This window comes from Podarcis pityusensis, assembly GCF_964106645.2.
Source record: "Podarcis pityusensis genome assembly, chromosome: 2".
NCBI classification, from domain to species: domain Eukaryota; kingdom Metazoa; phylum Chordata; class Lepidosauria; order Squamata; family Lacertidae; genus Podarcis; species Podarcis pityusensis.
In genome coordinates, this window is record NC_138029.1 from 107,425,878 (window position 1) to 107,438,362 (window position 12,485).

Sequence of the window (12,485 nt, forward strand, 5' to 3'; positions counted from 1 at the left end):
TTTATGAACTCTATGCAAACAGGTTATCACATGAGATTGCATGTACATTCTGCAGTTATGCTGAAGAAGCATAAGATTATCGGGTGCAAAAGGTTTTTTATTTTTTAAAGTTAAGAAAACAAGCTTCACTGCCTGATGAGATTTCAAAACTGGCGTATTTTTTTTTAAGGGTGTGGGAAGGTGAGGAAATGTTATACAGTGGTACCTGGGGTTAATAACTTAATTCATTCTGGAGGTCCGTTCTTAACCTGAAACTGTTCTTAACCTGAGATACCACTTTAGGTTAATGGGGCCTCCCGCTGCTGCTGCACCGCCGCAATGCGATTTCTGTTTACATCCTGAAGCAAAGTTCGTAACCTGAGGTACTATTTCTGGGTTGGCGGAGTCTGTAACCTGAAGTGTCTGTAACCCGAGGTACCACTGTAATGTGGTTCCATGTGGTCAGAAATGGGACTTGGGCGTCCCACATCATAACCAGAGATGGGTGCAAAAGGTATCAGCAGACATTTGCATAATGAGAAGAGCGTGAGCTGTTTATTCAGTTGCTTATTTACACCGACCACGGAACTTGGCTCTTCTTTCCACGGCATATATGTAGCTCCAATCCTGCACTTCTCAGAAACAGCCAAATCGTTTCCAAGCTGCAGCTGAGAAAAGCATGGCAGAACTTAAGAGGGGCGGCTGGTTTTTTTTGTTTTTTGTTTTAATTATTAGCAAAGATGACAGTTCAGTGATCTGTCACAAGGCTGAGCATTACCACCTGCAGTGGTGAGCGCAAGAGTTGCCAGGCTCTCGTTCAGAGGCAGCACCTGTTTATTTAAGAGCTCAGGAGGGGCAAGGAAAAGGTGAGGAAGCTGCGGCCATGCCAGATGCTACCAAACTCCCAAATGCGTAGCAGCTCCAGGGCAGCAAAGCCAGGAATCGGGACCACAGGGAACTGCCTGGTGCCTGCCAGGGGTTGAACATGTGCTCTGCCACTGAGCCACAGCCTCTCCCCAAAGAGGGGGCTGATGGGAGTTGTAGTCCGACATCTGAAGGACCACAGGTTCACTACTCTGGGCTAAGAAGACGCAGACCCAATTTGCCCACTCTCCTCTCCTACCCACTGCATGGGTTACAAGTCCTGAGCCCTGAGCCCGGCTTCGGCTGGGGAGGGCGGGATATAAATAAAATTTATTATTATTATTATTATTATTATTAAGTCATAAATGGGCCAATAGTGAGGCAGGAGTCACAGCTGCTATATCCTCTTGGGGCACCGGAGCTTTTCTTTTTAAAGATAAACAGGAAGTCTTTTACAATCCTAGTCAAAAGCAAGCAGGCCTTTGCCCCCCATCAGCAAAGCCCCATCTGAGAGCATTGAGGACTCAGACCTGCTTTCAGATCTCAGCCCAGCGACAAACTTGCTAGGGTTCCCTGGGGAAACCCCCCACCTTTCCAAGCACAGCTCCCCACCTGCAAAATGGGAGGGAACAGCATCTTATGTTTTTCACCCGTGATGGGAGATTCCCCCCCCCCCCGGTAAGAACCAGGGACATGTATATACTCTGGGCACAGAATTTAGTGCCAAGTTCTCTGACCAGAAAATGCTGCAGCCCAGTGGATTAGGCATATTAAGCACATCTGCATGACTGCTTTGATTTTGCGTAACTTTAAAAACTGCTGCTGGGAGTGTCAAGGGGAAGGAGGACTTATGCAGGAGAGTCAGTTCCCGCCACCATCACTGGAAATCTTATGCAGCATCTGCACAGTAGCAGACCGCTTGAAACAGTCGTGGCTTTTCTTTAAAAATCCTGTGAACTGTACTTTGCTGAGGGTCATGAGGTTGTTAGGAGCTGCAATTCCTCTTCTGAGGTTACTCTGAGAGCTGTATTTCGCTGAGGGGAAATAGGGCTCCCCTTACAGTTCCCAGAGAGAAGCCATGACTGTTTACAAAGTGATACAATACCACTTTAAACACCTAGGGTAGACGGGGCCTGACTCTGCCACCTCTCTAGATCCTGAAATTTCAGCAGGCACTGCACACATACTCTTGGGTCTTCCAATCTAAGAGGACTGGGCAGTTTGTGTATGTGTGCTTTGATCAGGGTGACAAGTTCTCAGGAAATCAAATTATTGCCACATTCTGCGGCAGCACATGCACACCAATTACAGTTGTCTGGTTATCTCAGAACACACACTTGTCCCTCAGCGGTTTTAAGGATTTATCCCATAGGCCCTTATGTAACAAGCATGGTTGTATCCAGCAAAGTCATCCCATGTGCAACGTTTGTGGAATCTAATTTCTCCCCATGTGGTCCCCCCCCCAAAAAGAAAAATGTTCTGGGGGTCACTCGGGAGCAGATTTGGGGAGGAAAGGGGGCATGCAGGGAAAGCGGGAAAGTTCCACTGCACTAACAGAAATCTTTTTGCTAACAGGACGGCATTACATTAGTACAAAAATCTTTATGGAGGGGGAAACTTGAAATGGGAAGGAACTCCAAGCAGCCCAGTGATGACTGAGCGTGCTCAGGGGGGGCTGGTTGACTGTTTGCGAGGAAATAGAAAACTGGTGAGGGGCAGGGAGAAGGGGGAGATACCCCGGAAGTGGGGAATGCTCTACACTGCAACATTTTGTTGCAGGCCCCATTTGTTATGCTCATTTTCAATCAGCAGCTGGAGTAGATTTCCGTTGCAGTTGTAGAGACACCGATCTTTTCTGGAATCTGAATCCAGTGGCCTGGCCACCTTCCTGTGAAACTGCGATGAGCTATGGCTCTCAAAGGCTTTCCCCAAATTCCCCTAGTGAGCGAAACCTTGCTGTTCCACTCGCCATCACAAAGCAGACCCAGTTGAGGCTAGAGGGGGGACTGGTTAGGAGGCGGCAAGAGACACTCACTCAGCATACAGATTTCTTCCAAAGTAAATCCGGGTGGCAGGCTCTTCCTTCTAGGGCGGGGAGAGACAAAACATGACAAGTCATCAGATGCCGCTGAACCATCAATGGAAAACGGACTTGGAAACAGTATTCCTCCAGGTCTTGACTGGTTAAACAACTACTGACCAGGAGGGAATTTAGCCCTGCCACAGAAGAAAGCAATTTTTGGAAGTAATTGGCTTTAAAAAATACAAATACAAGGGGAAAGTGATCTCCACAAGAACTTGCGAGATTTTGGCAAGGTCTTGTGAGAGCTCACTGGAAACTGGTGCTGGTGCTGGTGCTGTTTCAACACTGCCAGCGTGGCGTTGGGGGCCTCTGCCGCCTGAGGTGGCGGCTTCACCCTGCCTCATAGTTGGGTCAGTAAACAATAGGAGTTTGTCCTGACTGGGCTCTGCCCAGAAGTCTCTTGCTAGCCACCATTTGGAGACAGAACGCTGAACACTATCCATACCATTAATTTTTTTAAAACAAAAACCAAGCAATCGTAGAGCCAAAGAAAACAATTCTTAAAACCAGCCATTTCAGGGGGGGGAAGTCTTTCATTTAAAATCCCAAAAAACAGGTACCGTATTTCTCGCTCTGTAAGACACACCAGACCATAAGACGCACCTAGTTTTTGGAGGAGGAAAACAAGAAAAAAAAAATTCTGAATCTCAGAAGCCAGAACAAGAAGAGGGATCGCTGCGCAGCGAAAGCAGCGATCCCTCTTACTGTTCTGGCTTCTGGGATAGCTGCGTAGCCTGCATTCGCTCCATAAGACGCACACACATTTCCCCTTACTTTTTAGGAGGGAAAAAGTGAGTCTTATAGAGCAAAAAATACGGTAATCTGGGGGACACCTGTTCTCTCTAGTGGGAGAGAGTTCCACATCCCAGGGGCCGTTAACAGAGAAGGAAGGCCCTGCGCTGTCCTGTCACACAGCAAACCACAACTGTGGATGAAACTGCAAGCAGGTTATCTCCTTTCAGACCCTAAGGCATAGGCTGGCATGCAATGGACTTGGGTCCCCTGCTGTATAGGGCTCTATGGTAAACACCTTAAATAGTGCCCAGTAAAAAACAGGCAGCCAGGGCAGCTCTTTAAGGATTGGTGACACAATTCCGCTTTGTGGCACCTGGCTGCCAAATTCTGCACTGCTTGCTGCTTCTGGACCATCTTCAAGGGGTGTGATGCTACTGCCACAGCTGCAGTGCTGTTTCAACAGCAACCGGTACAAGGCGAGAGGCCCTTTCGCCTGCTGACCCACCCCATGCGCCGACCAAACTCACGGCCACTTTTTTTTTTTCTTATGTAGGACTTTGCAGCCCAAACCTCTTCAGAGAAAGTGATGTGGCCCCGTTTTCACTGCAGAATAAATTAAAGCAAATTGGGCCAAGGCACCTGGGTCTCCCATCTCCCAGTAGAAAGAGCGTGCGCTAACAAGATTCTCCGTTCTTTTAGGCTGCCTTTGGTAGAAGGAAGCTCCTACTGTGGGCTCTCCTTACCTTGGCGGCTTAGCAGCCGAGAACTCCTCGGAGGTGATGTGCTTCAGAAAATCGAAGCAGAAAAAGAAAATCTGGAACCGAAAGAGAGAGAGAGAGAGGAGAAAGCGTAAGAGAGAGCAAGGGGCGACAGCACTTGGTAAATGACAGCTGTCATACTGTACGCCTTCCTCATCTCTGCAGGAAGGGGGCTGTCCACCACCACACAAGCCTAGCAAGACCCCCTCATAAGCCAACACTTTTCCAGGGGTCTCCTGCTGGCCAGGCCTGAGCGCTGCTTGTGAGAAGGCAAAACAACACAAACACACAGAGCTGACATTATTAAAGAGGAGACATGGCTATGGAAAGGTGTTGCACATGCCCAAGCCAAGATGACCGGAGGGTCTAGGAACCCACAGAGTTACAAATCACTTTGGCATCTCGGAATTTTAAAAGAACAAATCATGGCGCAGGGGTTTTATTTGAAGAGGAAGACCCAATCAAGGACGATTAGGCAGCCACGCTTAAACTCAGTGGCCAATGCAGCCAAATTTCAGTCAAGCATCCTATCAACCAGAAACCTGTGGGAAGCCCATAAGCAAAACATGAATGCCACGAGCATTTTCCCATTTGTGATCTCTAGCAACCAGTACTCATTACGACCCAACCTTATCCACCACTAGTTTGCCCAACACTCCTTTTTCAGAGCCATCCAAGTGGGGAGACATTGTTAAATCTTGGGGTGGTCCAACCCCCAGTTTAACTAAGGCACAGGGCAAAGCAGTGCTTCCTTTATTTTCTGCGCTGAATCGCCACCATCCAGCTTCAGGGGCTAATTCTGCCTTCGACTGATTATGCGAGAGGGAGAAAAGCTTTTATCCACTTTCTCTACATTACAGAAGGAGAAAAACCCTCTACCCACTTTCTCCATGGTGCTATCATGTCTAATTTACTTGCCTTTTTTCTCTAAACTGAAACACGCTGATCGCTGCGCCGTTCGACGTCTCCTGCCTACAGGCTTGCTGGAGGTTTCTGCTCTGGGCCATTATGGGAAGCTGTTTGGCTTCCCGTGGCACAGGATGCAAATTTTAAAGCTTATCCTGCTAAAATTTCGGGTGCAGATAATACCTGCACACCTCTGGCGACCCTTGCCTCATCCCACCCCCTCCCTTGCCAGGGCGGAGTCCGCCATGGGACGCTGACATCACTGCTGCTCTTTTGACGCCCCCCCCGCGACACTCACCTCTTCCCCTTTGCTGAGTCGATCCACTAGCATGTGCCTGCAAGAGAAAGAGGGAAACCGAGTAGCGTTCAAACTCAAGAGCAAGCAAGGAAACAGAGGCTGGAAGTCTGTTTCTCCATTGCCCACCCAATGTTTCTTCAGACTATGACCAGAATTCACACAAGAGGGGAGGATCTTGAGACAGGCTTAGCTTGGAGCTTTCCTTCTCCTGCCAGCTGTGAAGTAGGTTGGACTGAAGGTCTCCTGGCAAACAGGTTCCGATTTGCCAATGCTGGATTTGCTGGTCGCATAATCACCAGCTAATCTGGGAAGGACAGAGCCTTCAATGGCAGCTTTAAGTTGTATTACGGTATTTTAGTTTTTGTTTTTTTTTGGAAGCCGCCCAGAGTGGCTGGGGAAGCCCAGCCAGATGGGTGGGGTATAAATAATAAATAAATAAATAAATATAATAATAATAAAAAGTTAAGCTTCTATCTGCATGGTCTTGGGAAATCAGAGATGCCCTTCTATGATCAGTGCCCCAGTACACAGATTATCACTCACAGCTGTAGGCTGGGAGCACAGGTGCAACTGTGTGCGAGGGTCTCTATATGCTCACCTGCAAAACAAATGGCTGGTGCGGCGTAGGGAGCCCCCACCCTCAAATTCAAATGAGTTAGGGGAAACTGCATTAATCCAATCTGCAGCTGGTCCTACTGTTCCCTCCCTGGTTTTGGCCAAGACAGGATGCTTACCCAAAGAGGAACCAGTCATAGGCCACGGTCAGATAAAGGATCTCCGCAGGTTCCAGGGATGCATGGATCAGCCCATCCTAAGGAACGAAAAACTGACAATGCATCACAAATGACAATGACATTCAGCTGTCCTGCATTTCCCCCTGCAGCTGTGTGGAAGAGAGACCCAAACAGGTTATAAGCCAAAGCGCTGTGTTCCTATGACTGAGAAATGGTTTCTTGTCAATGCCATGAAGCTATGCCAGCAATTCTCTCCAAAGCTATGTCATATGCAATCTAGACATGGGGGAGCTCCAGATTGAAAGCCGTTTTCGAAAAGCAAGCTTCTCGTCCTCAGTGTTATAGGAGAAAAAAAAGCTGTGACCTTCTACAAACACCATGGGACAAATTTGACACCCACAGTTCTGAAGAGGCACCCCCCCTTTTTTTTGCTGCTTCTCCGCCCTTCCTGTCGCCTCTCATTCCAGAGATTTTTTCCCTGCATTTCCCGACATCCCAGTTTTATCAGCAAATGAAAATTATGCAAATGCAATAGGCTCAATGCACTTTTGCTTGAGCGAACACAATTTGCCCCTGCTGCGGAACAAGAAACGGTAAGGAACAATAAGGGATGTGGATCAGAAGACATCAAGGAATTCAGTTTTTGTTGAGAGAGAGAGTGTGTGACTCTGGCCTCTAAGGTCACAGGGAAGGGAGGAGTAAAAGTTTCAGCTATACACAGCCTAGAAACCAAAATGGGAGAGAATATTAAGTTGAAGGATTTTGGGGGTCCACGGTGGGGGCCCCTTTACCTGAAAATAAACCAAGCCTTCTTGCTCTGCCCCGGCAGTGATTCCTTTGCCAGTCTGGAGGTACCAGCAAATGTTTGACCTCACTTCCTTCCCTGCCCCACTGGAATTAGCTCTGTATGGAGGCTCTAGCAGACAAGGAGTGCAAGATTTTAATTCGGTGCAACTCAAGTTGTCCCATATCCTCCAGCCCTCTCTGTCCCCAAAGGCAGCCCTAATTGTTCCACAAACCCCCACCTTCTTCCCCAGTCGAATAGTGGGGCAAGGTGTCCTCAGTTCTGAAAGTTGCTGCCTCTTCCAACTGTACCAGCAATGCAAAAGGTGCCCCGTGTAATTTAGCATGCCGAACATTGTGTTTTCTACTAACAGATTCGTGCATTTGAAGAAGAAAGTGGGAGGAAGCATCGCCGCAAGAACCACAGAGGTCCCTCTGTTGCCAATCAAGCTACGAAAGAAAAGCGACCGCTCCCTCTCCACCCAACCCGCCCCCTTCCCGGCTGCACCCCTTGGCGACTGCCTCGCCTGCGGAAACATGCCCATTGGTACTCACAGCCCACAGGGAGAGGCGCAGGAGGGAGATGAAGAGAGGCGTCCTGTCCCAGCCGGATATACAGTGTATCAGGAGCCCACTGTCATCTGTGCTGAGCCAGCAGGAAGGCAAAGCAAAAGGCGGGAGGGGAAAAGGCTGTGTTACTTGCATGGCATTCAGGATGAAAAGCCCCCTGGGGCACAAAGGGCTCCGCTAGCCCCCCAGGAGATGCGGTGGCATATGCCAGGCCAGATGCACAAGGCACAGGGTACTCCAGGGACAGGCTCCGCAAGGCAGGCAACAAGGGACTATATGAAGCCTGGGGGACGGGAGAAAGGAAACAACAGAAGCACCCACTGAAAATTACTGAGTTAGGCCTCTGGATTTAAATGGGTCCACTATGAGTAAAATCCAGCCAAATAACTGCCCTGTATATTCAGCCCCAGGGACACGGGTGGCGCTTTGGGTTAAACCACAGAGCCTAGGACTTGCCGATCAGAAGGTCGGCGGTTTGAATCCCCGCGACGGAGTGAGCTCCCATTGCTCGGTCCCAGCTCCTGCCAACCTAGCAGTTTGAAAGCACGTCAAAGTGCAAGTAGATAAATAGGTACCGCTCCGGCGGGAAGGTAAACGGCGTTTCTGTGCGCTGCTCTGGTTTGCCAGAAGCGGCTTAGTCATGCTGGCCACATGACCTGGAAGCTGTACGCCGGCTCCCTCGGCCAATAAAGCGAGATGAGCGCCGCAACCCCAGAGTCGGCCACGACTGGACCTAATGGTCAGGGGTCCCTTTACCTTTTTATATTCAGCCCCGATGAGTGAATCAGAGGGGGCAGATCGGGAGGCAAGTCAGCTACAGGGGCAGAGCTCACAACAAGCGCCTCAAAGCTCACCGAGCGAAGCAAAATGAGAGGCCTCTGAAAAGCAGGGTATATGGAATGGCTGCGTCCAAAAGTCTCAGCCACAGAAGTTTCACGAGAGCTTTCTTGGGAGACATGCACTGTGCAAAGGAGACCAGAGGCAACAGGCCCTTCATAAGGTCAAATGCATAGGGAGCAGCACTCTGCAGCTCAGCTCAGATTATTGAAGGGGATGCCAATACAGTCGTACCTCTGGTTACGTACTTAATTCGTTCCGGAGGTCTGTTCTTAACCTAAAACTGTTCTTAACCTGAAGCACCACTTTAGCTAATGGGGCCTCCCGCTGCCGCTACGCCGCCGCCGCGCGATTTCTGTTCTCATCCTGAAGCAAAGTTCTTAACCCGAGGTACTATTTCTGGGTTAGCAGCGTCTGTAACCTGAAGCGTCTGTAACCCGAGGTACCACTGTATTTAAGTCTAGAAGCCCAACCCTCAATTTCCCTGCTTTTAGCCATGAGGTTTCTTTGCCATGGAGTTTTCTTCAAAACACACTCTCTCTCACCCCCCCATAGTTTTCTAAAGTAGTCAAATAAGCCACCCCCAAAAGGTACCCTCCCCCCATTTCCCACCTTCTCCATAACAAGAAGAAGACCTCACCGTCACCATTAATAATGGAGATCAGGAGCTTCAGGTAGTTCTGTGTCTGTTGCACCAGGTCCCAGCTCTGCAGGGGAGGGGAGGGCAATAGATGAGAAAGAGAGGGGAGAGAGAAAAAGAGAACAGATAAAGTGATGCATATTGGAGCATCTTTGCAATCCTGCTCAACACTCGTTACCTGAAACACTTAACCCGCATTTTATTACCTGCTTCGTTTCTACATTTTGTTCCCCCACGAAGAGGCAAGTTAGGGAGGACTGGCATGCAAGCAAGAAGTGGAAGAATGCAGAGCCGCCTTTAATTTGAAGGAAACCATGTCTCTGCAGTGGCTCTCATAGAGCCATCCTGCATTGTTGGAGGACGTGCATCTTAAGCCCTCTGTTCTTAGGGGCAGACTCCTAAGCCTCTCCACTTGCCGAGTACCTCAAACGAGATTGACAACCACCATCTTCATCTGTGGGATCACAAGGGAAAGAGGGCTGAACGCTCTCTAGGTCACAACACAAACGGTAAGGGGGGAAAGGCTACTTTGGGGCAAGGCAGAGGCTCTGATGGGCACATGCATCTGCAAGACCTAGAAAAGGGTTTTCATTTTGAAAGAATGATGGAAATGTTTCTGGTCTCCGTGGTAGTGAAGCCAACTGGTTTCTGCAGGAGGCTCAGGAGCTAGAAGGTACGCAAGCAGGCTTTCTCTTGTCTTCCCTTTGTTGTTTAGTCGTGTCCGATTCTTCGTGACCCCATGGACCAAAGCATGCCAGGCACTCCTGTCTTCCACTGCCTCCCACAGTTTGGTCAAACTCATGCTGGTAGCCTCGACAACACTATCCAACCATCTCGTCTTCTGTCGTCCCCTTCTCCTTGTGCCCTCCATCTTTCCCAACATCAGGGTCTTTTCCAGGGAGTCTTCTCTTCTCATGAGGTGGCCAAAGTATTGGAGCCTCAGCTTCAGCATCTGTCCTTCCAGTGAGCACTCAGGGCTGATTTCCTTCAGAATGGAGAGGTTTGATCTTCTTGCAGTCCATGGGACTCTCAAGAGTCTCCTCTAGCACCATAATTCAAAAGCATCAATTCTTCGGCGATCAGCCTTCTTTATGGTCCAGCTCTCACTTCCATACATCACTACTGGCTTGTCTTCCCTATGCTCCCTCTAAAAGAATATTCCGCACCACCCTTTACCTTGTCCAAAACCACGTAGAGCCCTGCATTTTGCAACTTTAGTCAGGCTTGCATGACTGTAACCCTAAAAATATTTCAGATTAGAGCTCCCATCGGCTCTAGTCAACACGGCCAAAAAGTGAGGGATGATGGGAACTGGAGTCCAACACCATTTGGAGAGCCCCAGGGTGGAGGGAGGCTGGGCTTAAGTACGTTCAAGAAAAGGGAAGCAGAGAAAAGTAATCAAAGAGTTAAGTAGTGGCGGTAGCGGATTTTGTATTTAAGGTTGTATTAAGCTGGGCTGAAGTACAGCGATGTGCCCAAGCCTGGATAGCTCAGCTGGTTAGAGTGTGGTACTGATGATGCCAAGGTTGCGGGTTCGATCCCCATATGGGACAGCTGAATCTTCCTGCAGTGCAAGGGAGCTGGACGAGATGATCCTCAGGGTCCCTTCTGACTCGATGATCCTATATCTGAGCAGGGACTTATCCTGCAAGTTCGATAATCTACTTAGTAGATTCTACTTTGCCGCACAACGCTGCAACTCTTGGTCCAGCTGCAACATCAGTTAAGTTTCTTAGTTGTGACGTTTGGATCTGAAGCAAAGCATGGAACGCTTGCGTAACTGTTTCACCCAAAAAGAAATTTGGAAGGAAACTTCAGAATGCAGTGGGAGGAGAAGGAAACAGAGCTCTAATTCCTGACTCATTACTCAATTGTTCAGGAGAATTTGGTTCCTACAGAATCACACAGTGCGTCCAGGACCCCCTAAAGTAAAGAACTGTTACAGCCCAGCGGCGGAGCGCGTTCTGAAACATTGATTAGAGTCTATGAACGCCCTGCTGTGTCCCGACCCACTTCAGAAAGTGCCCCCCCACCCAAAATGGGGAAGCTCAATCCATGAGCGCTTCACAGCGGAAAACAGATACAGTGTGTGAGTAACAGGAGAGCCTGGGAATGGGCAGGGGAAGGGAAAACCGCTACCCTCCTAGGAACAGAATCCTCCCCCAGTAATTGGGGTGGCTGGGCCAGAAATTTCACATTGTGCTGGTCTCGGAATGACCCCACCGAGCTGCCTGCAGAGTCCTAACCCACTTTTGGCAACTGGCATGGGATTGGCTCGACAAGATCCCAGGGACAGCAAGTCAGGAGGGAGAGGAGTCTTCAAGCCCCCACAGATGTTTACCAGGCAGTGTCTGTCTCCCCCACCCCATTTATTATTATGAGGTGACTCGAGAGAGCTAGAAGACAAACACAACAGGGATCCATCAAACTTTGGGAATGCAGAATGGCTGCTCTGGTCAAAGACTGGGAAGGGCATCCGCTCGCACCCAAGTTGCATCACACTTTGTAAGACTGGCACCTTCTGTGCTGTCTTTTCAGCGCCTGCTAAAGACATTCCTCCTTTTTCAAATACAGCCGTACCTTGGTTGTCGGACGGAATCTGATCCGGAAGTCCATTTGACTTCTGAAAACGTTCAACAACCAAGGCACAGCTTCTGATTGGCTGCAGGAGCTTACTGCACTCAATCGGAAGCCGCGGAAGCAGCGTCAGACGTTTGGCTTCTGGAAAACGTTTGCAAACCGGAGCACTCACTTTCGGGTTTGCGGCGTTCGGGAGCCGGAACGTTTGTCTTGCAAGGCGTTCGGCAACCAAGGTATGACTGCAGCCTTCTAAACGGAGATCTTTATCTCACCTGGTCTCTGTACTGCACCTGAATTGATTTTATGTATGTGCTGTTGCTATAAACTGTTTTTCTATAAGAAACTTACTTATACAGGCTTTTGTTCTATTGCAAATCACTTTGGGAAGCAGTTTATAAATTAAATGGATGATAACAACAGCGCTCATGGCTACGGCAAAACGGGGGGGCAGCACATTTGCTCCAACAAGGTACCTAAGGCAGAAATCTGTTTACAGCCTGCTTCCTTGCCCCACTAATATAGCCCCCCGTTGTGCTACTGCTTCAGGTTTGACCAAGCCTTTAAGCAAAAGTGCCTCTTACACTAATAGGCTTCCTTGGGCTTAATTGTGAACTGCCCTGAGATCTTGTGATGACAGGCGGTATTATAAATCTTAATAAATAGCAATAGTATTAATACAGGCACTGGCAATTGGCATCTGTAGCACTCTGATCAGACT

General features: G+C 49.0%; 1 protein-coding gene across 2 annotated transcripts in view; it reads right to left on the reverse strand.

Moving 5' to 3' along the window:
• MTMR14 (myotubularin related protein 14) overlaps positions 1–12,485 on the reverse strand; it is an 83,572-nt gene that overhangs the window by 35,900 nt on the left and 35,187 nt on the right. For both annotated transcript variants that reach the window (XM_080992007.1, XM_080992006.1), the window contains exons 10-15: positions 9,188–9,254; positions 7,696–7,781; positions 6,358–6,434; positions 5,624–5,660; positions 4,405–4,475; positions 2,879–2,928 (exon numbers count right to left, since the gene is read on the reverse strand). In XM_080992007.1, the coding sequence (XP_080848133.1) occupies positions 2,879–2,928; positions 4,405–4,475; positions 5,624–5,660; positions 6,358–6,434; positions 7,696–7,781; positions 9,188–9,254 (388 nt within the window). The remainder of the gene's footprint in view (positions 1–2,878; positions 2,929–4,404; positions 4,476–5,623; positions 5,661–6,357; positions 6,435–7,695; positions 7,782–9,187; positions 9,255–12,485) is intronic.